The sequence below is a fragment of the Sparus aurata genome, chromosome 7 (genome assembly GCF_900880675.1).
Source record: "Sparus aurata chromosome 7, fSpaAur1.1, whole genome shotgun sequence".
Classification (NCBI taxonomy): domain Eukaryota; kingdom Metazoa; phylum Chordata; class Actinopteri; order Spariformes; family Sparidae; genus Sparus; species Sparus aurata.
In genome coordinates this window covers 7,143,154-7,167,057 of record NC_044193.1, presented here as the reverse complement: position 1 = coordinate 7,167,057, position 23,904 = coordinate 7,143,154, and the positions used below count along the sequence as shown (strand labels likewise).

Genomic DNA, 23,904 nt, shown 5'->3' with positions numbered 1-23,904 from the left:
GGTGCCGAGAGTGTTTCGTCGCTCACATAACCGGCTGAGATTAAATTGAAGTCCGTGTCCGCAGGAAACCAGTGACCCGTGTGTGATACTTGAAACACAATCAAGGTTATATAAAGTCATTAATCACTGCTCCCAAAAAGAAAGGGACAATTTTTTTTTTGTTTTCTTTGTGAGAAGTGTGTTAAAGCCAGTCGTCCAATAAAGGCGTTTTTATAATCATGTGGGCAGACTCGCTGTAATTATTCTTCTCTTCGACTTCAGCTTCAGGACATGCAGAGACGCTGCTCGTCCTCCACACAGGCTTCCTCTGTGAGATCATGAGGTTTGATACGCGTCCACAGTGAGTCAACAGACAAATGAAAATAAAAATGAAAAATGAGGCTATTTCTGAAGATAGAACAATAAAACACTTCTCTGTGTGGGTGCTTTGTTTGTGCCCAAAAATAGCCATTTATCAAACGTCCACACAATTTACGGACACGGAACTGTAAAATGAGTGAAGGTGACTAGTTACTGAGCATCTTATAGTCAATATAACTCTGTGTTACTAAAAACATACACAAGGATTTCTTCTTTAAATGTTCTGTGTATTTGTCTGACTTTTTTTCCTGTACATGTTGCATCTTGAGCTGTTGTAACAAGGGAATTTCCCCATTGTAGGATAAATAAAGTCTATGTAATCTAATCTAACCTAATCTAATGTATTATATGAAAGTAAAAAGTGAAGAAACATCACGTACATGATATTTTTGTTCAATTGCAGAATCCTTTATCAGGCTGCTGCACTAATAACTGAAGTAGAGTGAAAAAAAGGGCCCAATAAAAGTCAAATTGTTCGACATTGGAGGATTTGAGCTGCTGTGGTAGAAAGTAACACTGCAAGTGCTGAGGTACTTTTGCTATACTTGAATAATTCCCTTTTATTCTACCTGTTTCACATGTCAGAGGGAATGTAATACTTTTTTAGTCTATAACAGTTATAAAATAAAACCACCATCATCTCATTAAATATGCTTTAAACTACCAAAAAGTGAGTGAAACAGTTCAAATGACCTTCACTTCTACTAGCCACAGCACATGCAAAACAAAAAGTAATTATTTGTTTCAATGTTTGATTTAACTCCTCAGCAGGTGAAAAGCCAATATAATATATTTTACCTTTTTTTTTACATACTTGTGAAGTAAAAGTACCAAAAGGATCGTCAGCAAAATGTTCTTAAACAACAATTTGAGTGCATGTCTGTATGTTCACCCCGTTGTACAGCTTGTTCTTATTTTCAAATAAAGGATCTGAATATTTTTCCAAGTCATACTGTCAGCAATATGATCAGTGTGCTGCCGAGTTTACTGGCAATCTAGAGGGACAAGTGTGCACTCTAGAGGTTAGATGTTAGAACAGCAACAGCTTTTGTGTTCTGGTTACGACAACATGCCCAAGTTTCAAACAAAACACCGGACAAAACTGGACTAGAATTAGCTTAAGCAGAGCGACCTTAACGCATCATGAAAACCAAGAGACGTAAAACATTAAAGTGCATGATCTTTATTTGATATACTGTGAAGTGCCGCCCAGGTGGCACAAAATGGCAGCAGAACAATGGATATATAAGGCTCCTTTTCACTACCAACAAACTGGTTCTTGTCTGGATTTTTGGCTATTCTGTCAGCGCATGAATAGGAACAGCTGCAAATGATAAAAGGATGGCATTTTCTTTCTTTTTCTTTTTTTTTTTTTAGTATAAATAGATGAACAACCGGTCTGTTAAGTCCGTCTTTCATTCACTCCTTTAAATCCCTCGTGTTCATATAATACACCACCACCACAGATCTGATCCTAGAGGACTGAACAACCAACCCCTGAGATTAACTATCCAACATGCTATCAGGGAAGGAAGGACATGGTGAACAGCAGGAAGTGCTACAAAAAATTCATAAAATTCATAAATGAAAAGTGTTTATAATCAGCATTAATATCGGAATTTAATAATTCTAATATTTCACTACCTCTTTGCTTTTTCTCCACCGACGTATTTTCTAGGATTTATCCAGTATACAAATAACATAGAATTATGGTATGTATATTACAGAAGCACTTATTCGTGATGTCACAAGTAAAATCAACATGAACATCGAAGTATTTTCAAAAACGCTATCTATTTCTGTTTTCAATTAAGATCCGTCGCTAAGGCTCCAGAGCCAGCTACTGCAGGCTCCCCAATAAAGTCTTGGCTTTTTCTTGCACTCAGTCACATGTTTCTGACACCAAGTCGGAGGTTGGATGACGATAATCTGCTGTGTGGTGGTTGTTAAATACTGCAGCAGACATTAAAAAGTCCTCTCTCATATGTGATCTGCTGCTGTGACCTCCTCTATCACGTCAGGCAGGGCTTAGCCGGAGAGTTGCTCAGCTCTCAGATCTCCAAGCTTATGTCTCCCTCTAGGGGGCGGATTGCAACTTATATTCACTCAGCCTGTGGCCCCTTAAGCCCAAAACTCTTTATCCTACGTTTTCGACAAAGAGGGAGTGCTTGTGGTGGGTCACCCTCCTCAACGATTCGGTCTCATCTTTGGCTTCTCAAAAGTTTCAGGTTCCAGGTCTGAAAGCAGCAAGTCTCACATCCAGCCGACGTGATCTACCGCGCGGTTCGTACAGGGTCGTGCTGAGTATACGTGTGCGTGAAAGCCTTATTCCCAGTGAACCTGAGCTCCCGCCTTCGAGTGGCGTTTGGCCTCCCTGATGGAGAAGGCCTCCTGCTCCTCGCTCATCTCCTTCAGCCTCTTCTCCTCCAGGAACAACACCAAGGAGTCCCTCATGTCCACCACCTCGATCAGCTGCTGGAGGACCCGCTCCTCCTCTGCCTGCTGCTCGGAGGTCTTGTCTGCAAAACAAACAAATATGTGGTCATGTTTTTATAGCAACAGGGGAGGTTAATCATTAATCATTAACCGGCATTAAGAATTGAAGTGATTTCAATCGTCAATCAGAGATGGGTGTAAATACATTGGAAAGTATCTTCTTCTAATACATTTAGTAGCCTCATTATGGTTGGATTTTGTTGGGCCAGTTGATGAATAGCGACAGACGGGAGCTCCGCAATTAAAATCATATCATTTTGTGTTATTAGTCACGTAACTTAGTGAATAATTTATCTCTCCTTTAACTCCTAATGCAGCGTACTCTTGATTTAGCATCAAACACTGATCAAGAAAGTGGTCAAATCAGTTGTCTAATAAACATATTTCACATATTACTAATGATTAACTGATAATCAATTGTTTTTATTAGCTTCCATCCTGTAATAATACAGTTCTGTTCTCTGTTATCGCTCTCACAGTGCCACAGTGTTGTGTTTGGCCACAGCAGCCAGATATTTTCAGCCCAAAAGCTCTAAATCCTTGTGTACACTACCTGCTCGGCCTGAACAGGGCAGCAGGCGTAATTAACGACTTGATGGTGAACATGGTGGAGCATTCAGCGGCTAAATGCCCCCCTCTCCTCAGGGAGGGGAAAGGTCTCAACTTGAGGACATTTCCTGACCCCCCCTTTTCTTTTTCAGAAAGGCTTCTTGAACATTTCAACGCCATTCCTGTTGGGAAAATCTCCCAGAGATGCTTGTTTCGACTTGTTAGGAATTTATTTCCTCTCTGGCAGCAAATAAATGCCCTGCAGGTTAAACTAGGCTTTCATTTGAAAGGATAGATACACAAGTCTGTCTTTGAACATTTCTCTTATATCCATATGTTCTTTGAAAGCACTGATCACTGCTTTACTGTTCCTCTTGTCCATAGTGGCCACAAAGAGATCGAGCAAATTCAAACGAAAAACTCAAAGAGTTCAGCAAAAATTAATAATAGGCTTCAGCAGAATCAAATCAAGCTGGATCCAGTCGTTAAAGAACAAAATACCCTCTTTAGCTCTCCACTACAGCTTAGAACAGAAGCACAGTGGAGTCACTAAGATGGAATTTGGCACTAAAACGAAATTAACTTTGTAAGATATCGACTTCATTTTTCTAACTCAGACTACTGAGTCTCATATTAGCCGCAGCTGAGCTTGCAAATGCACCGATTGTATGCAGGACGGGATGAGGAGTGGACACACGCAGTATTTGTCTCAGCAGCCCTGCCCTCACACAACTGCTTCTTGTTCCTAAATGAGGTTTCCCTCCTCCAACTGCTCCAGAATCAAAAGGCCTGTTCATGAGACGTCAACAATACGTGTGCCTATGTGTGCACGCTGAAGTACACACCATCCAGCTCCATGAATTTCCTGAGCTCCAACTCCAGCGTGCTCTGCTTGTCCTCGAGCTCCAGCTGTCGCGACCTGGGAGAAAAAAAAAACAAAACAAACATCAGCTGAGTCATGTCAACACTTCACACTGCTGTAGCTGCAGGGTCGCCTGAATAAACCATATGACAAATCGAGTCTGATTGTAAAGAAGATTAGTGGGAACAAACGGTAAACACAGTATTTTGAGGTTAAGGTCTGCTGTTATGGACCTTCTGGCTGCTGTGTCACTTCCACTCTGCATAAAAGCGTCGCTGTACTCCCAAGTGAGGCTACACAGGCTTATTGTATCGCTGTTCGAATCAAACGAAGGCGTGCACTTACGCCACCATGAGGTCCGACTCCTCAGAGACCAACGCGTTCTTCTCGTGGACGAGTTGGATCCACTGCTCGATCATGTCAGGAGAGCCGCTGCTGCCTGGAAGCGGAAAAAAACAAAACAGCGTTTGGTTATGAATAATCGTTGTTTAGGTACAAAAAGAGGAAGACAGGATCGTATGGAAATTCTATACATAGTGTTGTGGAACAAGACTAGACATGATGTGCTGCGAGTGACGCGGAGCACCATGTGAGTGAGATTTCTGGAGGCCATTCCCTGTTAATTTCTATAAAAAGATCACGGCAATGCATTTAGAATCTGTAGGCGAGGGCTAAGATTCTGGTATTGGAAGTGTTCTGGTTTCCATTTGTGGTCCAGGCAGACAGTTAAGCAGGTGAACAGTCCTTATGGAGAGTTAAAGATGGACTGCATTCATATACAGATATCAGTTTATTGAGCTCAGGTGTCTCTCAGCTCCACTGTTGTGTCTCAAGTTACTAATAGAACTATAAACAATAACCGGCGAGAAGAATATTGAGCCTTGTTTTTGCATACTCCATTATCTGCTGGCTCCACTGGAGGGGCAGAAATATAACACCGCACAGCTAAAAGGCCATCAGATGACAGATAATGAGTTCCCTGTGAATCCCACTGACTTGTGAAAAAAAACAAAAACAAACTCATAAATATATACATGTATATATATATATATATATATACACACACACATGTACTTAATATTTATAGGTCTTAATTTATGGAAACCCCTGTTGTTTTTCCCTTTAGTTTTTTTTTTCATTTTTGTTTTCTAAAATCAACAGCAACTTAATTATGTTTTTCTCTCCAATGTTCTCTTCACTTTCACTATGACCAGAAGCATCTTTTGCTTGTATAGGGGACAAAAATCAGATTGAGGCAATTCCTATTTATACAAATAAGGGGAATATCTACTTCATAAAAAGAAGCCTTAAGTATGGGTGCAGTCGCAGTTGTATACCAGGAACTATAATCCAGACGGCTGCCTGTAACGTTTGTGTGTCTTACCAGCCTCTCCTCGCAGGGTTTGCTCCAGCTCTACACCCTTTCCCTCCAAATCCTTAAAGGCCACCTCGATCTCCTCCAGCCTCCTCTGGATGGACTGTAAACCGCAGAAACGTGAAAGAGAAAAAGAAAACAACATTATAATGTATTTGTTACAGCTCCAAGTCCATCAAAAATGTGTTTACAAACCCAGACAGTCATTATTTTAAATGTCACAGGGAGGATAGAGATGGGAATAAGCAGCCTCAGAGCTTTTAGACAGATTGAACACATCCAGCTCATCAGCAGGTAACTACTTTTCCTGTGTCCTGCTGTGGAAAACTACTTGCGCGGCAGGAAATCAGACGATGGTTTTTCATGGTCTGATGGAAGACGGCAGATAACAGACGTCTAACTTGAATGGATTTGTTTGCACTCTAAAGAGATACAGCAACTGTTCTTTAGTATTTCTGATAAGGTAGCAGCTCAGTCACTGTTTTCTGCCCCCAAGAACGCCGGGATCTGTAGTATTGAACCACACTTGCTGTTACCACTAGTGACCACAGGTGTCGCCAAATCAACAAGGAAAGAAATCTTAAGGAATTTAACTAAAACACCCAACAAATATTCTGAAACGAGGACAAATTCCGCGACGTATTAATGTCTGGAATAATGTAATTGCAACACTGACCTGGGCATTACGCAGCCGCTGCAATTCGCTCATCTTTGCTCGCCGCTCCAGTGTTTTCATCTTCATCAACTCCATCCTCTCGGCCTCAACAGGGTCGGTTGGCAATGTCTGAAACTAGAAGTGAAGTGTAAGTACTGTATTCTAAGTAGCAGCTCGCTGTTACATGACGTGAAAACATCAGCTCCTTACTTTCTCATCAAATAAGTCAGCATCTTGTTCAAACATCTCATCATCGTCGTCATCATCATCGTCGTCATCTCCATCGACACCCTCTTCCGAGGCGCTGTGAACGTGTCTGAAGGTTGTTTCTGTGGTAGAAAAGCAAGACAGTGTTAAACTAAACCCAGACTGAATAAAGTCTCAAAAACGCCACAGCAAAGGTGTTTTTTCCTCCGCCAAAAATCAAAGTGGAGATGAGTCCTCAACGTACCCACTCTCCCTGGCTGACTGACGAGGACGCTGAGCCGGGTGTCTCTGCTGATCCTCGGGGACGAGAGATTCCAGGGGGAGAACTTGGATCGTACTCTGGTCTGCCCGCTCGGCATCTCTTTCCTCCTGAAGCAGCGGCGATTCCTCTTCTCCCGGACGTGACCGGCGGTGCTCCCGCTCCAGTAGCCCTCCTCTTCTTGCCCATCCAGTCCCTCCGGTTTAGGAGGGCTTGGACCTCCTGCAGTTGCAGAGGAAGAGGAGCAGGAGGAAGATCCCCCAGGCGTCTCTGAATCAGAGTCTGCGCTGAGGCTCTGAAGATTTACCAGCTGTGTTTTCTCCTCATCGGTGAGCTGAAGCTTTCGGAGCGACTGCTTCGGGCGGGAGTCAGGTGCCGTCTTGGAGATCTCTTTTGTGGGGGTTGGAGACGGATGTTTTTCTGGAGTGGAGGGGTTGAGAATGTGGAGTGTGCGAGGCTTTGCTGTTGGAGGAGAGGGCTGAGGGCTGGGTGTTGTCTGCCGAGAGAGGCGGGGCTTGGGGACAGGAAAGGGTACCTTGAACTCCCCCGTCTCCTCCTCAGTGGGTGCTGCTACTTCAGTTTTCGATGGGGCATCTGTGAGCGTTTTTGATGGATTTGGTTCTAGAGACTCGTCTTTGGATTTAGGTATATGGTGGTCCTGTCCCTCAGGTTTATGTGGCTGTGTGTGACCAGAGGGACCACAGTCCAGAGTGTTCTCATACTCGTCGTCTGATGGAGACGGTGCATATTCATCGCTGGAAATCTGGAGCTCCTCATCCGTCCCTTTGAGATTTCCTTCACTATCCTGCTAAAATAAAATGGCATTGAAAAAGAAAATGCAAGAAAGAAATCCCTGTTTATTATGTTCTGGTCCTCAGAGCACATATGCTTTGACACAAATGTTTTCCTTAGTTGTGTTTAACTGCTGCGAGCGAGTCAGCCCCGCAGGCTGACGACATCTGACCAGGCACCAGAAGGATGATATATCATGCAACAGAAGATTGTGTAACTGGAGCATTATGAACACAAGGATGGAGTCTGGAGTCTGGAGTAAAGCAGCAGAATGGTTTACATCTGTTCTGTTCAGTGACCCACCTTACAAGATGGTTCAGCCCCGTTTGCCAGCTCCAGATCTTCAGAGTGCAGCTCACAGTAAAACCTCCCTGAAGGGACATCACAGATAAACACAATAAAAGGAGATGAAAAGTCAGAAGCGAGTGAACGCTGACGTGCTCGAGAGGAAAAACCCTGCTGTTCCCTTAAATGATTAATCTGCTTTTAGTCTAAACAGATCCGCCTTTAAAAAGGGGTCTCAATGCAAATTATTAATTAGACCAGCAAATAAATAAATAAATGGTGCTTTACTGATTGTAGCAAAACCTTATCTTGGAGAGGCTGTGAGAGAACATGTTATACCACAGGTGTGATAGCTGTTGAAACCACAACACAGAATTAAGTGCTTCAATCGGGGTCAGCTAGATGAGCAGACAAGAGGCTGCTAAAAAAAGGATTACAAAAGACCAGACATGGACAGAGACTTTGGGAATCTGACAATTACAGCAGTTAGTTAGTATTTTAAATGAGTGAAACATTAGTTACAGTACAAACAGAATGCACAGACATTAAAACATCAAAAGGAGCAAAAGAATTAAAAGAATTAGCCACATGTCAAGTCATACTCCAAATCAATACGGGGCAGCATATCACAAGTGTAACCACTTACAGCTGCTAACTGTGGCTGTGTTTACAAGTTAGCTCTGTTAGCCATGCAGCTAGCAGTTCAGACTGGAGGCTCTGAGGCCCAGGAGGTGTTAGTGTTCACAACACTATCACAGGCACTTTGGAGCAGAACGATCAGGAGCTAGCTGGTTAGCATGCTACCTTAGAGCACAATACACAAACATCATAATGTCAAAACTGCTATTTTGTTTTTTCTGAAAGTTCTCATTTAGAATTCTTACATATCACCACTTTAAGGCTTCCCTTGTGCTCCTCGGCTTAGAGTTACCAGGGTTAGTATTTGAAATCTCCCCCTCTGGAAATGGGACAACCCCTCAAGACCCTCCAGCTGTGGTGGTTTCTCTTAGATAACTCTGGTAATCCTGGTCTTATACACAGTGTCATTAGCCAGCAGGGACGCTCACCATTCGCTCACAAATTCATGCCATCAATCAAGTCATCAACTAAAAAGGAGAGCACAAGCGGTGCTTTTAAAGGCTAACATTAGCAACCCGTATTCCTACTCTGCCAGTCTGTTCTGATATTAAAGGCGCGGTGTCGAGTGCAGCAACTCTGCTAGTGGACTACCGTTAAATGTAAGGTGTCAAAGGCCATCAGAAGAGGGGGAGGCAACATTGAAATACAGCAACATGCACAACTGTAATGCACAAATCAGAAAAACAATCAAACAATCAAATGCTGGACAGCTAGCTAGTTAATGCTGCCTGAGAAAAACCTCCAGCTGGAGGGCTACAAAGACCTAAAACTTCACCCTAGTCTCTATCCCAACAAGAATCTGGACGCCCAACCCCTCGATGTGGACGTGCAAACTGTAGAAGTAGAGCTAAGTGGGCAGGCCAAGAGGTATCTTGGGATTTGGCCAAAGACCTCACCTGTAGTCGGATCAAAGGTGTATCCTCCCAGTCTGAGCGTGATGCTGCACTGATGGCAGGTGAAGCAGCTCCGATGGAAGAACTTGCCCTCAGCACTGATGCGCTCCAGCACGTAGACCCTCTGACCACAGAAGTAACACTCCTCACTGTTGGTCATCGGGACAACGGTGGCAGCTTCGGGCTCAGGCTCAGGAGCAGGAGCAGGAGCAGGAGTGGGGCTGAGCTCAGGGGACACAGGAGACACCACCGTCTGAGAGAAAAGGTCGGACGATAGAGTTAAATTCAGTGAGCGAAAAACATGAAGAGACGAATTATTGCAGAAAGCTTCCAGAGTAGAATCTGATTAGCTGAACACAACTCACACTGTCCTCATCTCCCATCCTCTTTGTCTCTCTTGTTCGTTTCTCAGATGCCAGCTTCTCCTGCAGAGGAAAGAGAAAAAAATACTTCAAACCATCATATGACCTGATTATGCTGTTGATACTGAGAACATTCAAACCATTTTTTTTTTATGAATAACGAGGAAAAACACTCTCCTTGAAGTAACAGACATAGTCGAGATGAGTCACAAGAACACAGACCGAAGGCCCGGACGTGAACTCCAGCCAGCGAGCCGGTGTGTTTGAAAATATCTTTATCAAACATTTCTCGGTGCTGTGTAAACACTGAACCAGTCACAGTGGGCGTACCTTGCGTCTTTGCAGAGAGTTGTGCTTCAGCTTGTTCAGGAAAAAGACAGCTGCCTGTGTCTGAGAGAGCGTCAGAGGCTTGGACGACGGCAGGAAGGCAGCGGGCTCTGTGGGCAGAAAGAAAAATGTCAGAGAGGGACACGCACCGAATTCACTTTATCTTACTGTTACACTGAGCTGCAAACCTGAAAACACCTGAACGTTGACGCTGGCCTACTTGCAGCTTTGCATACAGCAGCTTAAAATATTCTGACTGTGCCCTTTTTTTAAAACATCTTCAAGGTACCATCCTTTTTATGTGGCACAATCTGTCAGAAATTTAAATAATCCCTCTGACTTGTATTTTCTATAACGTCACAGCAGCAGCAGCAGCTGAATTTAACTTGTCAATCCACATGAAAAGTCTCCAGCTGCAGCTCTGACTACCACTCCCACTCCTTCATCATCCAGATGAGGTTACCGGAGACTGACAGCTCCCTGCTGCCTGTACATCAGTCAGCGGATCCCAAGCAGAGCAGCACAGCATCGCAGACACTGAGAGCGTATATCACACCCACTTCTGCTCATTCACTGCCTACATACGCTGGGGCTCACATTTACGCTGCACAAACTCCTCATGCCACAGAGACTGTCAAAAATACCTCTGCTCCGAGCAGTCGGGGGAAAATCCTCCTTCGGTGCAGGAATAGTAGATCCCCTTCAAGAGACGCTAGTCCCATCAGACCCCCCCCGATAAGCCAGGTCCACACCGTGACTGTTTGCTCTGTCTGCTGCTCCGCTGGGCTGGCTTAGTGCAGGGGAGCAGCACAACCAGTAGAGGCTGGCTCTGAACACAGCACTAGCCACTTAAGCCAAATGAATTCTGGGTAACAAGCTCTTAAAGAGACAGCAGCGATTTTGATCACTTCTCAACACCAAACACATTTCAGTGGGAGGACACCTGACCCTTTTAAGGTGATGCTAATGCTGTGTCTAAGCAACTGGGTTATGTAAGATTGTTGCTGCTGTCACCGTTAGATATCTTCACAAGTATATCACATCCTCAACAGCGCTTAAATGACATAATTAAGGCAAGACACTACTTATTGTTTCACCATGAAACTGCTCCAGTTGCTTTCTTCTAACTTTAAGATGGTTATTTTTATTGTAGACAAGTTTTACAAATTTAAATATGCAAATGATGCATTATATAATGAAATATTTGCAATTTTTTTTAAATGTCCGTAACAGAAATCTGAAAGCTGGATAAAGCCAGCATCAAACATGTTGTTTAGTTTATTGATGTATGAGATCCAAAGGTTTTTACAAAAGGAATTTTGAATATCTGTTTTTATCACTAGCATGAATAAAAAAAAATGTTATCAACAACCATAAAAAAAAGGATAAAACAACTGTAAAAATCAGCGTATGAAAGATCCTGAACAATTCTCTCTGTACAAACCTTCAAAATAAAAGGTAGAAATACAACTGGAAAGTTTGGCGTGAGTGATGTTATGTAAGCGTTACTGACATGGAGATTTCTGGCTCAAAGTATGAGAAAATACTAACAGCTCCCTGCTCCGTCTATGAACACTGGATGAAGCCAGGTTCAAGGTTGTTGACATATTTGATACAAAAAGTAAATATTTTATTTGATATATGAAGGAATTTTGAATATATATCTTTTAAAGTAATGTTGACAGCCATAAAAATGCCATATGTTTTGCCATGTTTTTTTTTTTTTTTAGGGAATCAACTTACTCATATCATGCCATCATTGATAAATGTAAAAATCTGGTGACGAAGAAGTGGATTCGTTATTAGTATCATATGAATATTCTTTAGCTGATTACTCACATTAAGACCATCATTTTATCATCATTTAAATATGCACTAATTTGCAGACATTTCCTGAACAGAAATCTGAAAAAATAAATTTAAAAAAACACCTAAAATTGTATTCTAGATGTTTTCTTCTTTCCACTAGTCTGTAAGAAGAGATCTTTTTCACGACATGCATGAAAATGTTGTGTTTTCGTCAGCGGCGTCTGGCCTTAATGAAAAGCTCAACTGTGGTAAATGGACTTGCATTTACATAAAGCTTTTCCAGTCTACTGACCACTCAAACACTTGTCATATTCACCCACTAACACACACACACATTCATACACACTGCTAACCTGCTCATCGGGAGCAATTTGGGGCTCAGTATCTTATTCCAAGGCGACTGTGACATGTAGTCGGGGGATCGGGGACTGAACCACCGACCTTCCAATTAGTGGACCGCTCGCTCTACCCTTTGAGCCACAGTCGTGTCACATTTCTTTGGATTTTTACCTTTCGCTGGCACAGTGAAGGCCTTTTGGATCTGTGTGAGGTAGAGGACCATGGACAGCTTGTCTATCTGACCGGTATTGGCTAAGTCACTGGCCGACATGACAGGTGGGATGCCCAGCTCCTTCTCCAAGATGCTAAAAGCCAGCTGGTTGTTGTGAACAGCGCTGGATTCATCCAGGGACGACATGTCACTGTGGGGGAATCAGGAAAGCTGGGATTACTTTGCAGTGTTCATTATGGAGGTAAATCGCGTTTTTTATATAAATACATGATGCAAATTCCACTCAAACAACTGGGTCACACAATTAAACCACGACACATTTTTACACATCATCGCATAGCATCTCATTAGCGGTGTTGTCGGATGGAAACCAAGCTAATGCCAGGACTCACATGAGCTGGGGTCTGAAGTGGTGGATCAGAGCACACAGAGCCAGACCCGACCTCCAGGATTGGGTCAGATCTTTCACATTCACATTCTTGTAACCCGTCGTGTGTTTCTGGCACCATTTCAACAACTCCTCAAAACCGCCGCCTGAATCTGAGCGGACAAACACAGACAGTGCATCAGACAACGATCCACAAACCTGTATTGTGGTTTTACAGTCACCAAAAAAATGTCCGTCTTTCATATGTAAATAACGTGGGCGAATACATATTTCCATGTGGTGTTATTACCACAGAGCCACAAGGTGCTTCCTGCGTAACCCGACACAGCTGGATATAAAGTGAAAGAATAGCCATTGAGGGAGCCAGACCGGCTGCACAATGAAGAATAGCCGACCTTGACGCATGCAAGACGACTTGTTCTGTTTCTTGCTGGATGGATGGGATTTATCGACATCATAAAGGTGCTGCACCTAAAACAAACGGCAGGAAGATGCAATAGGTAGTCAATAAATTTAAAGGTGGATTTGTAAGTCATACAAATATATCATCATATCATGGAATCAACACTATGTACTCGACTGTAATCTCCGACTAACCCCCATGAGGATCACAATGACCTCATAATCTTCAAATCTGTGTTGTGTAAATAAAGGATAAAAGTCCTGACCTGGTGGCTGAGGATGGAGGACAGGTTCACTCTCGTGTACCGTGATTTGGGGTTGATGCTGTAACTGGCGTAGTTTTTGCTGGTGTTTTCTGGCGTGGTCTGGGACAGGACCTGGTAGGCACTTTCTCTGTACATTTGTGCAGAAAGGAAAATGGAGTCATTTAGAGCTCCAACATGATCAGTTTTGGTGATGTGAAAAAGGAAACTGACACGTTATAATGAAAGAGTGTTATGATGCACAGTTTTCACTTCATGAACAGCATCATTGCCAGATATTACGTTCGATTGATGATGATTGATATTTACAACTTTGTGCCAAAAGACTTTTGTGAATGGGGTTAAAAAAGAACACCAGAGAGGCTCTCAACACTTTGGTCTGTATTCTTATCTGGCTTTCGACAACAGAAGACTTTTTATTCACGTCTTGTCTCAAAAGTCACAAGTGGCACATTTTATGGGTGAACCACGACTTCTGTCAAACACATTCTTTTATTCTCATCACATTAAGAAGTCACGCTGAAAACATCCACGCAATCAAAGCAACTATCCATACTAATTATCTCAGGATGGGAGATGTTCCTGATGAAGAGATCCACAGGCATACTGACGAATTCTGCTGCTATATTTTTACTGTATTTTCTAAACCTTTTAAATCCTTATTTTAGTTTTCCTCACACAAAATAACGTACTAATACTGTGGTATAGCTTGCTGTTTTCCATGTGGGTTCTGTGAAATAGGAGTCTGAATCCAAATGTCCACCCTCTGGACTTGCTGGCTGAGCCTGTGTGGACTTCTTTCATACGTAGTGTGACGTGTTCACTTTTATCACATTGAATCGCCCACAAAGCGCCCACATTCGAGAGCGGGGAAGTCTGGACATTTGGATGCAGCCTCGCTGTGAGAAATCGGCAGGAATTGAAGAAACAGGAAGTACTTGCATCACAAGCTCCTGTGTGTTACTCATAATGAAAATATGAAATGCGAGTGTCTATGTTGTGTGCTGCTTCGCAGTCGTATGAAGCCGTCTCACCGCTCAGCGAGGACCTTGAGATGAGGGACCCCCATGCCCCAGCTCCTCACCATCCACGCTGTGTCGAAGGAAGCTAGAAACCCACGGGCGATACCTGTACCCAGAGGCCAGAAGGGCTGCAGAGAACAGAGCATGAAAATCCATTGTAGCACGTTTAGTTAATCTCACGAATACTGATAAGTAGAGCAGAAATAATTCACATTTCAGTCACATCAAGAAGCAATTAATAAAACTTGTGGGAGGAGAGAGAAAAAAAAAAAACAGCTGAAACAGCTGCCCAGTTTTCAAACTCCACCTCAGAGCTTATCAGTCATGATCTTTATTTAAACAAGGCTAACAGTCCACAGTCACACTTGCAGCCATGTGAGGGACACAGTGGTGCATTAGATTAAATGCTAACAGCAGAATGCACACATGTTCATGACATTGCTAATATGCATCTACCGCCATGCTAGCAGTTCTGTGAGACTCTAATGTTAGCATGCTCACATGTTCACAATGGTAATGCTAACACGCTGATGTTAACCACGAATAATGTTTACCATCTTAATCTTATTTAATCCTCTTAGTTTGACAAATTAGCATGCCAATATTTGCTAATTAGCACTTAAAGTGCAGCTCAGGGTGACGGGAATGTTTTGAGTCTTGCACATATTTGATAATTGGTCTGCACCAAACTTCATGGCAACCTGTCAATAAATTGAAAAGACATTTCACGCTAAACAAAACATGTTAAATGATGAATCCTTGACTTTTCTTGTTGCGTCACAAGCAGGTCGAATTTTCTACTTATGCAGTCAAATGTCTCATTATCTAATTCCAGGAACACATATGGTTGCCAGATGATGTAATAAACTATGAGATCCACCGACTTTTGTAGCTCCGCCATGAAGTTAAGGCTAAGTTCATCTGAGAGTGCCACTTGAGTCATTCGCTTTCTGTGACTGAATAAACGTTATTTACATCCTCCAGCGTTTGTGAACCAACTTCAGATGGGTGTTTACTGAATGCTTCAACTTAGCAGCTACAGCGTCTAATCAAACCAATTTGGCATCTCAGGGCTTCTGGAGACTTTAACAATGCTGGACGAAGTGTATGGATACAGTTTATGCTTTTTTGTTTTAAAACAAGTCCTCATTTACTTGAGTTGTTGAGGAGAATCCTGCAATGCAATCTTGCTGTGAAGCTCCAGAAATGTTTTTTGGATGACAAAACTTCACCCGACTTTCAGACTGATTTTTTATTTTTGACTGAGCTTATTCTGTAACCTCTTGGTGGAGCAAGCAAAATAGGTGGATAACATAATTTCTTACATCACCTGTCAACCATGAATTTTTAACAAAACGTTCTGCAAATCTAACTTGTAGCTGTTGAGAGATTCCACTGGATAGGTGGACATTTTGACCTCCTGGTGGTACCCCAGAGGGTTTCATCTTCTGGGGACCATAAATGTAAAAATCCATATTCTGATCACAGTGGAGGACCGACTGACCAACATCACTATCCCTGCAAGTGTAGCTAAAATTGTGAACTACGAGAAATTTGCCCCAGATTCCTTTAAATGTTACCGCCTACCTCCACCAGGCAATCTCCAACAAGACCCATCAACAACTTCTTCCCCTTCCTCTCCCTGACCAGAGAGGCATTCTCAGCACGGTGCATGCAGGTGAAGTCGAACATGGCCACGTCAGCCTTGCCGGCATGGTTCTTTTCAAACTCAAGGTCAGGCAGTTTGCCACCTGTGGAGAAGTACGCAGCATCGTGGGCATAGTGGCACAAAGCCTCGTGATCCACGTTTGCAGGAGCCAGCAGCTCCTCTGCATCGCTGTAGTCCTGCAGAGACAGAGCGAGGGGTGCGATTTGATGAGTCATGGCAACCTTTTCTGATTTTGAGTGACAAGTCTTATACATGGTTTAGCTAACGGTTCAGGCTGCAGAGAATGAAGAGATGATTGACAGCTGATCCATTCAGGAGTACCTGCAGCGCCGTGTCATCCATCTGGTTTGTTTCTTCCTCTTTACTGGCCGGCTGTGAAGCCGATGCCAATAAGAATCACACTTTTTCCTGGTAATGGATGTGTTGTTCTCACCTGTTTAATGACCCCCTTCTTCAGCAAGCTCTTCTTCTTGGCAGTCATGACAAAGTAGTGGGTTTCGTCTTTGTAGTAGACAATATTCTCCAAATCAATACCTGGAATAGAAAATAGAGAGAGAGTATGGTGGCCATAGGTAGAGAAAGAGAGAGAAAAAGAGCGAGAGCGAGAGCGAGAGAGAGAGAGAGAGAGAGAGAGAGAGAGAGAGAGACCAGAATCAGGAAGACAAACACACAGATTTTTTTCTTATTTGAGAGTGATATATTTGTATATAATTAGCTTGTACTTGTGCTTTTTCTGATGGTTTTACTGGAAGGTTGGCGAGCAGAGACACAAGGAGGTCAGAGAGAAATAAAAAGTCATTCAACTGGCTGTCATCATGGTTATAAAAGGTAAAACATGATGCCTGTTAGGTTTGTTCAAATCCCAAGGTGCAGTGCGTGCAGAGGAGGGCACAGTAGAAGGTTGGATTTCATCAGAGTTAACGCTGTCACAGGAAATTAACTGATGATTGGAACAAAGATTAACAGCCCTCCTGCTCTTTTCACACTTCACGCTGAACCCGACCTGACAGTCGGTGTGAACACTCATTTCATGCCTTCAGGGCTATGTTCGGCTCGGCACAACAGGAGAACAATAAAATGAAAATAAACGCGCTCGTGTTCTATTAGAAATGTTCCGGTTCAGTGGCTCTACTTCATTCTTCATGTTCTCACCGAGTGCAAGCTGTGGTGCAAAATAAATTAAGCTGAGGCGACTGATTTCCTCTTTTTTTGCTTCAGCTTGCAAACAGCTGACTGAAATAGAACAGACAGCTGTTTCAGTGTAAATAAAGACGTCCTCCGTCCACCTGAACTTGATCATAGAAGTCACATGGCTCCCTACCCGTCTCAGTGAGCAAGTCTTGGAAGAACTTCTGGTTGTAGATGCGTGCCACGCCGCTGATCTCCGCTACTTGGGCCTCAGCAGCCGTGTTTCTGTTGACGAAGTTGGTTGTGATGCCGATGGCCAGCTTTCCTCTCAGCTCCTTGTGCTTAAACCCTGATGGTTTGGGAAGGAAATAAAAAGAAAGGAAACTGGGCTGATGAAAGCTCACTTATTGAATCCAGCAGCTGGAGGAAGCTTGTGTTTGATGTGTTAACAGACGGGCTTCGCAACATTTCTGTGACTGTGGCCCCTTGCAACACTGGAAACAGAAATGATTCAAGAGTACACGTGTGTTTGTCTCACCATCAGGGACGAACCTGCCTCCTCCAGCAGAGATGAACACGTCAAACTGAAAGGACGCAGCAGGATGAGACCCAGGGTTCAGTTTGGCCATCCAACCTGTCAGAAACACATCACACTTTCATATAACGTTTCTGCTTTACATATACTCTTTTATGAATATTGCTGGTTGATAAAAAAAAAACAACAACTGATGATAATACACTGAGCAAAACTAGTCGAAAGCGATCGCTGGTCGTGAGATGTAAATACCGTTTTCTCCTGAGGGCTCGATCAAGCCCTGAAACTCCACTCCGGTGTGCACCTCCACCCCGAGGAGGAGCGACACTTTTAACAGAATCAACTGCAGCTGACGGATGCCTGAAAACACACGTAAATATTCTACTGTGAACATGTGAGTGAGATAACAAAGATACTAAATATAGTCAGTGAATGTTAAACACACAAGTGAAAGGGAGCTAGGACTGCATCTAATGATGATTAGTAATCATTATTGATTAATCTCAACATAACAGAGCGTGATGGGATTTCTTCAGCAGTCAGCGAACAGAGAAAAGCAGCAGCTCTCATATTTTGGTTCATAATTGAGGTATTGATCAGTTATAAAATGCTCTGGTAGCTTCCAAAGTGAAGTAACTTTTTGAAGGATGTGTTTGTTGCTTAAAACATGAGCCTCCATCATAAAACTAAAAGTCTGGGGAGTCTCAGATGAAATAAAGGCCCTAAAAGCTTTATTTCACAGACACTTATCAGACACCAAGAGCATAAATTATATCATTACAAAATAACGTTGTAGATTTATTATCTGTTCATTACTGAGCTTATTACTCAGCTCATCATTTCAGCACTAATGTGAACATTTCACCACAACACCAGATCTGGTTCACAGCACAGGTCAATTTGAAACCAGGCGTTAGACTCACTGATGTGATCCAGAGACCCGCAGCAGAATTTGCCGTAGAACTTCTTGGCTCCGAGCACACGGAGGTCACAAATGGTGAAGGGCCACAGGTGGAGAACATTGTTCCTGGAGAAAGACTCTCTCTTCTCCAGCACCACCACCTGAGCCCCCAGCAGGGCCAGCTCGATGGCAGTTCTCAGCCCACACGGCCCAGCACCCAACACGAGGCACTGAGGAGAGAAAAGGAGGAAGTCAGATAAACAGCCAGCGTGGATGATATGATAATCAAAGAATGAATCAGGTTAAACTAAATGTTTTCGCACCCTGCACCCTCAGCTCAAGATTAAAATCGGAGCAATGTGACGGATCAGGTTTTATTTGCGTCGTGTGTTGTGTAGCGGTAAAACAAATGATGAAACACCCTCCGTTATTTAACCAGCCATGAAAGATGGAGTAAATCTGATGAGCAGGAAAACTCTGCATGATTGATGAGAACAGATCGATAGACAAAGATTGATCCATAGTCCATTCTTACATATTGTATGTATAATATGGTTTCAGCTAAAAACTACAACTGATATTATATTTCAGTAGAGACCGGCTGACATTTCATAACAATATTTAGATTAAATATTGATAATTATAAATTATAAATAATTATGGGTGTCAGTGTTTCCCCAGAATTCACAAAGGGCTGAAAAACAGCACATAAACTGTGGTGAGGAAATGATGTAGCACATTGTAATTATGAGGAAATCAATAATTCATTTACACAATAAAAATGGGAAAGGAAGGAAATTATAAATTATAAAAGGAAATAAAAAGATTAATCAATATAAACTACCAAAAATAAATCCAGTAAAGACATTTAACATGCTTTTAGAAGAGAGAATTACCTTGTTCTTGGCGCAGACTTTTCCTTGCTGGTAATCAGGATGAGCTGCCCTTTTGTCCAGTTTGGTCCACAGGGCTTTGGCCTTCCAGTAGTTCAGTCTTTCCTTTAACTTGGCGTAAAAGCTCCTGAAATCCTTGGGATTGAGTTCCAGCTGCTTGCAGAGCTCAGCGAAATGATGCTTCACATCTTTACAGGTCTGCGCTTGGACAAAGTCTTCAAATGCGGCGTGCGAAGGGTTTTCAGAGTCCTGGCTCGCCATGGTGGAGGATGATGATGATGGTCGTCCTGCTCCTTTTGTTCACTGGGTCTGTTGGTTAACTGTGAAAAAGAGATTATGTCATAGCGTTAGAGCTTCCTACCTGGAAGTAACTGTGCTGCAGGGAGAGGTTTACGGTAAATGATCAAAGGGTTCCAAAGTCCTTGTTGTTCGCATTCATAGAGGTGGTCCAGAGGTTTAAGACTCCTACCTTCTGTGCTAATGGTCGTCTCCTCTCTACATGTTCACCTAATTATAGCCCAGGGGTTCGAATGTTGAGGACCTATTTGTCACCTGGTCCGCTGAGTCATTACCAACTTCCTCAATGTGGTTTTTGTATCTTTTCTTTTTTTACGACCGCTCTGAACTGAACAACCGCCCACAGCTGATGTGTCATTCTCACACAGCGCCTCAGGATGTGTGCTCGTCATTAGTTTCAGTACATAAGACACTTCAATGGAATCACATGGCTAAACCACACAGAATGTGTTCGGACTGTAGTATCTGTTGTGTAAAATATCAATAAAACAAGGAAAGCTATTGGTGAAACTGTAATTAAAATCAATAAAAAAATATTAATAAGACTGCAGCAGTTGTGGTGATATGCTGTCCACTAAGTGTCCAATTCTTACATGTCTCAACCTTTGACTAAGTAATAAATATCTTTTTTTTTTACCAACTATTCCCAAACAGAGAAAATACTAGAGCTGTAGGTGATGTCGTCAGATGTCTGGCTTGATCTAACAGCCCAAAGCTGAAATACATTCATAAATAAATAAACATATTAGTTCCAGCTTCTTAAACTGCTGCTTCTCTTTGTCAGTCATTCGTGAAACAAAAAATATTTGTGTTTTTGACTGTTTGGTTGGAGAAAAGAACCAATGTGACGATGCTACTTTGGACTTTGGAACAATTCTGATGAGCATTTTTCACAATTTTTGACATCCAACAGAGTAAATGATGAAACGATTAGCCAGGAAACTACTCGGCAGATTACTCAACAATGAAAATAATCGTTAGCTGCAGCCTTATTTGATATACTACAAGATCAAAAATCTGTTACAATGCATTTGTGACATTTTCTACAAGCTGATCTTTTATGCAAATAGCACACTCCAGGGAATAAGAAGCACTGTTCTTACAGTAAACACATCGACCACTTCTTAACACTGTTCGAGCATCCAACGGCTGCGGCTGACATTTCCTGTAACGAACAGCATGCATCACTTCCTGCTGATGTGACAACCCCACAACACCTTCAATGCAGAGGCTGCAATTACAGTCACAGACAACTGCAACGAGTGTGTGCATGACCGTGCTCCTGTGTGAACCTGCTGGAATCTGCACTTCAAACTGAAGACAAACATTCCTCCCTAACACATATTTTTACCAAGGACTGTCTGCAGACATTCACTGAAATGAACATCACAGCGACTTCTGAACGAACATGACAAGAGGCTAAAAAGAGTCTCTGTCTTCCTGTTTATTGCATGACAACGCTTTGCTCTGATGCGTGTGTACTCTAGTACAACAACAACACACTAAGAGGTGTTTGATAAGCCTCCCTGGAGACACAAATGAGACTTAACAAAACACAAAGGCTTCACGTGAACATAATCCAGTTTAAATGGAACTGATACTTATCCAGAAACTTGACAATTAGATTCAAATCCTTAACCTCCATCTTCTGTTTCCTTAATCATTAAATGCTGTGCCGCCACTTGCAAATAAACCTCCTGACATGCAAAGTGTGGTGTTACCACAAAAATTATAAATTAAGATTACATCACAGTTATGGTCTCCTAACAAGGCTGTAAATGGAGCAACTGTTTCCTGGAGAAGGGGAGAAAAAAAAGACGTTTACCAAGAATAAAATGGCCTGTGAACACAAGACAACCTGTCAAAAAAACTAAAAATAACTCAAAGGATCATTGAACACTTTCATCTTATTCCCATGGAGGCCGCTGTATTTATACTCCTGCGCTACATCTTCGGGCTGTGACTGAAGGAAAAGATGCACAGCAGCATTCGAGCAAAACACAGAAGCACAAACTAGTTTCTCATTGTTGAAGATCACCATTTGTGACAGACCTCTATATATAGTTTGAAGGTGGTCATGCTCGGTGAAGTGTCATCTGTGGCAAAAGGCAGAGGGAAGAAACACACACAGAGAGGCACACACACACACAACATCATATGACTCGTGTTAAGCAATTTCTAAGGAAGAGGCGAGTTTTAGCAGGAATATCGTGGACAAGATCAGACAGAGGCAATAAGGATTTAAAGGTGAATTGACCTGCTTTTCCTCTGAGCCCGTGGATTTGAATTGATTGGATTGACCCACCTTATTGCATGTGTAAGCTCTGGCAGCGTGTCTGGCGAACGCAGCGTGTATCAGGATGTTGGATCAAACACAGATCTCCAGCCTGGCATGTTTTCAGATAGACACAGAGAGAGAGAGACAAACAGAGTGCAAATGAGAGAGGGATAGAGGGATGAGCGGTAGAGAAAAAAGAAAGGAAACAGAGAAGACATTTTTTTTATCTGAACTTATCTGACTCCCAACAGACATCCACTGTTTGTGTCGCACTCAAACATTACCCTTTTCGAATGTTAAGAGCTTCACAATGATAGGAAGCTGATGCATAAAGAGGAAGGTGTGCCACTGATCTGTGCCAGAGCAGGATGCAGTCACAACATGTTGAGAGCTCGCAGCCAGATTTAAAAAAGAGCATTCAAATCCTCAGTACAGAGAATTTGGTGTTTTTTGTTACAGAGCTACAGGACTCCAACATGTTCATTCATTCATGTTTTCAACACCGGTCTGAATAACATGAGCACTGCGCATCACTCGAGCGAGGGGAAAAAACCCACCGACCAACTTTTAAAACTCACTCTCAAAGAAGTCTCTAGGCGCGATATAAACAAAGTCAGCTGAACTCATGATATCTAAAAATCTGTCCTACAACTCGAGTCTGAGCAGAGTTGTGACGTAAAGTTTAATTACCAGCTCTGTAGTCGTGTTAGGAGCGGTCGTCCCGGCTGTCGTCCCCATGTTGTCTCTGTTTGTTGCTTTGTGAACAGGTACAAGGCTCACCTGCACACACTGCACGCGCCGAGTCTCTTCCGGGACATTCTGGTGGTGCAGCAACAGACTGAGCGCGAGCTCCAGCGCACGTGACGGCAGGGAGGGTACGGTAGTGTTTATTAAGGTGACCTGAGGGAGCGGTGACTCACTCACAGAGGAGCAACAATAATATCTCTTAGTCATAATATAACAAACAATAACAACATTTATAAGGAGAGTTTTCTGAGCTCCTTAAATGTGAAGATTTGCTTATTTTATTTGTGATTTACGGGCGTAAATTAAGAATATTTTGGGTTTTGGACTGTTGGTTGGACAAAAGAAGCAATTCTGAAGATGTTATTTTTATTTCTTGATATTTTTTGACAGTTTATAGACAACATGATTAATCAGTTAATCAGTTAATCATAAAAAAAAAAAAACATTTACTTGACAATTCCAATTAAAGGAAGGATTTTTTTTGGAAATGAGGGAATATTTGGGTTTTAGACTGTTGGTTATACAAAATAAGCCATGAGTAGATGTTACTTTGGGCTAAAAGGAGCACTTTCAAGGTATTTTTTTAAATTTACATTTTATAGGCAATATTAATAATAATAATAATAATAATAATAATAATGATAATAAATAATAATAATCGTAAATAATGATAAAGAATACGCACAAGTCATAATCTATTAGTGACATTTACTTAGGAATTTCAAGTTTATGAACAATATTTTGGGTTTTGGATTGTTGGTTGGACAAAAGAAGCAATTTTGAAGATGTTATTTTTATTTAATTATTATTTTTTAGATTTTTTGACATTCTATAGACAACACGATTAATCAGTTAAGCAATTAATTGTAAAAATAGCAATGTGTAGATGTAACTTTTGGCTAAAGGAGCACTTTCAAGATTTTTTTTTACATTTTATAGACAAAATAATTGTCAGATTCATCAATAATGATAAAGAATTGTTAGTTGCAGCCCAATTCGG

At 42.2% G+C, this 23,904-nt stretch overlaps 1 protein-coding gene across 2 annotated transcripts; it reads right to left on the bottom strand.

Moving 5' to 3' along the window:
* Positions 1-1,527: 1,527 nt before the first annotated feature.
* mical1 (microtubule associated monooxygenase, calponin and LIM domain containing 1) lies at positions 1,528-23,006 on the bottom strand. Of its 2 annotated transcripts, none has more exons than XM_030423527.1 (25): positions 22,848-23,006; positions 22,185-22,266; positions 19,586-19,902; positions 18,712-18,919; positions 18,041-18,148; positions 17,792-17,887; positions 17,447-17,602; positions 16,559-16,659; positions 16,044-16,301; positions 14,469-14,584; positions 13,438-13,564; positions 13,165-13,240; positions 12,774-12,921; positions 12,381-12,571; positions 10,065-10,171; positions 9,738-9,797; positions 9,376-9,625; positions 7,859-7,926; positions 6,749-7,571; positions 6,508-6,626; positions 6,319-6,432; positions 5,652-5,745; positions 4,613-4,706; positions 4,251-4,324; positions 1,528-2,879 (listed from the first exon to the last, which is right to left on the bottom strand). In XM_030423527.1, the coding sequence occupies exons 3-25, from the start codon at positions 19,841-19,843 to the stop codon at positions 2,686-2,688; spliced, it is 3,840 nt and encodes a 1,279-aa protein (XP_030279387.1). In that variant the 5' UTR covers positions 19,844-19,902; positions 22,185-22,266; positions 22,848-23,006; the 3' UTR covers positions 1,528-2,685. The 2 variants fall into 2 exon arrangements, with proteins under 2 accessions (XP_030279387.1, XP_030279388.1); XM_030423528.1 differs by having other exon boundaries at positions 6,749-7,568; positions 22,848-23,005.
* Positions 23,007-23,904: the final 898 nt, after the last annotated feature.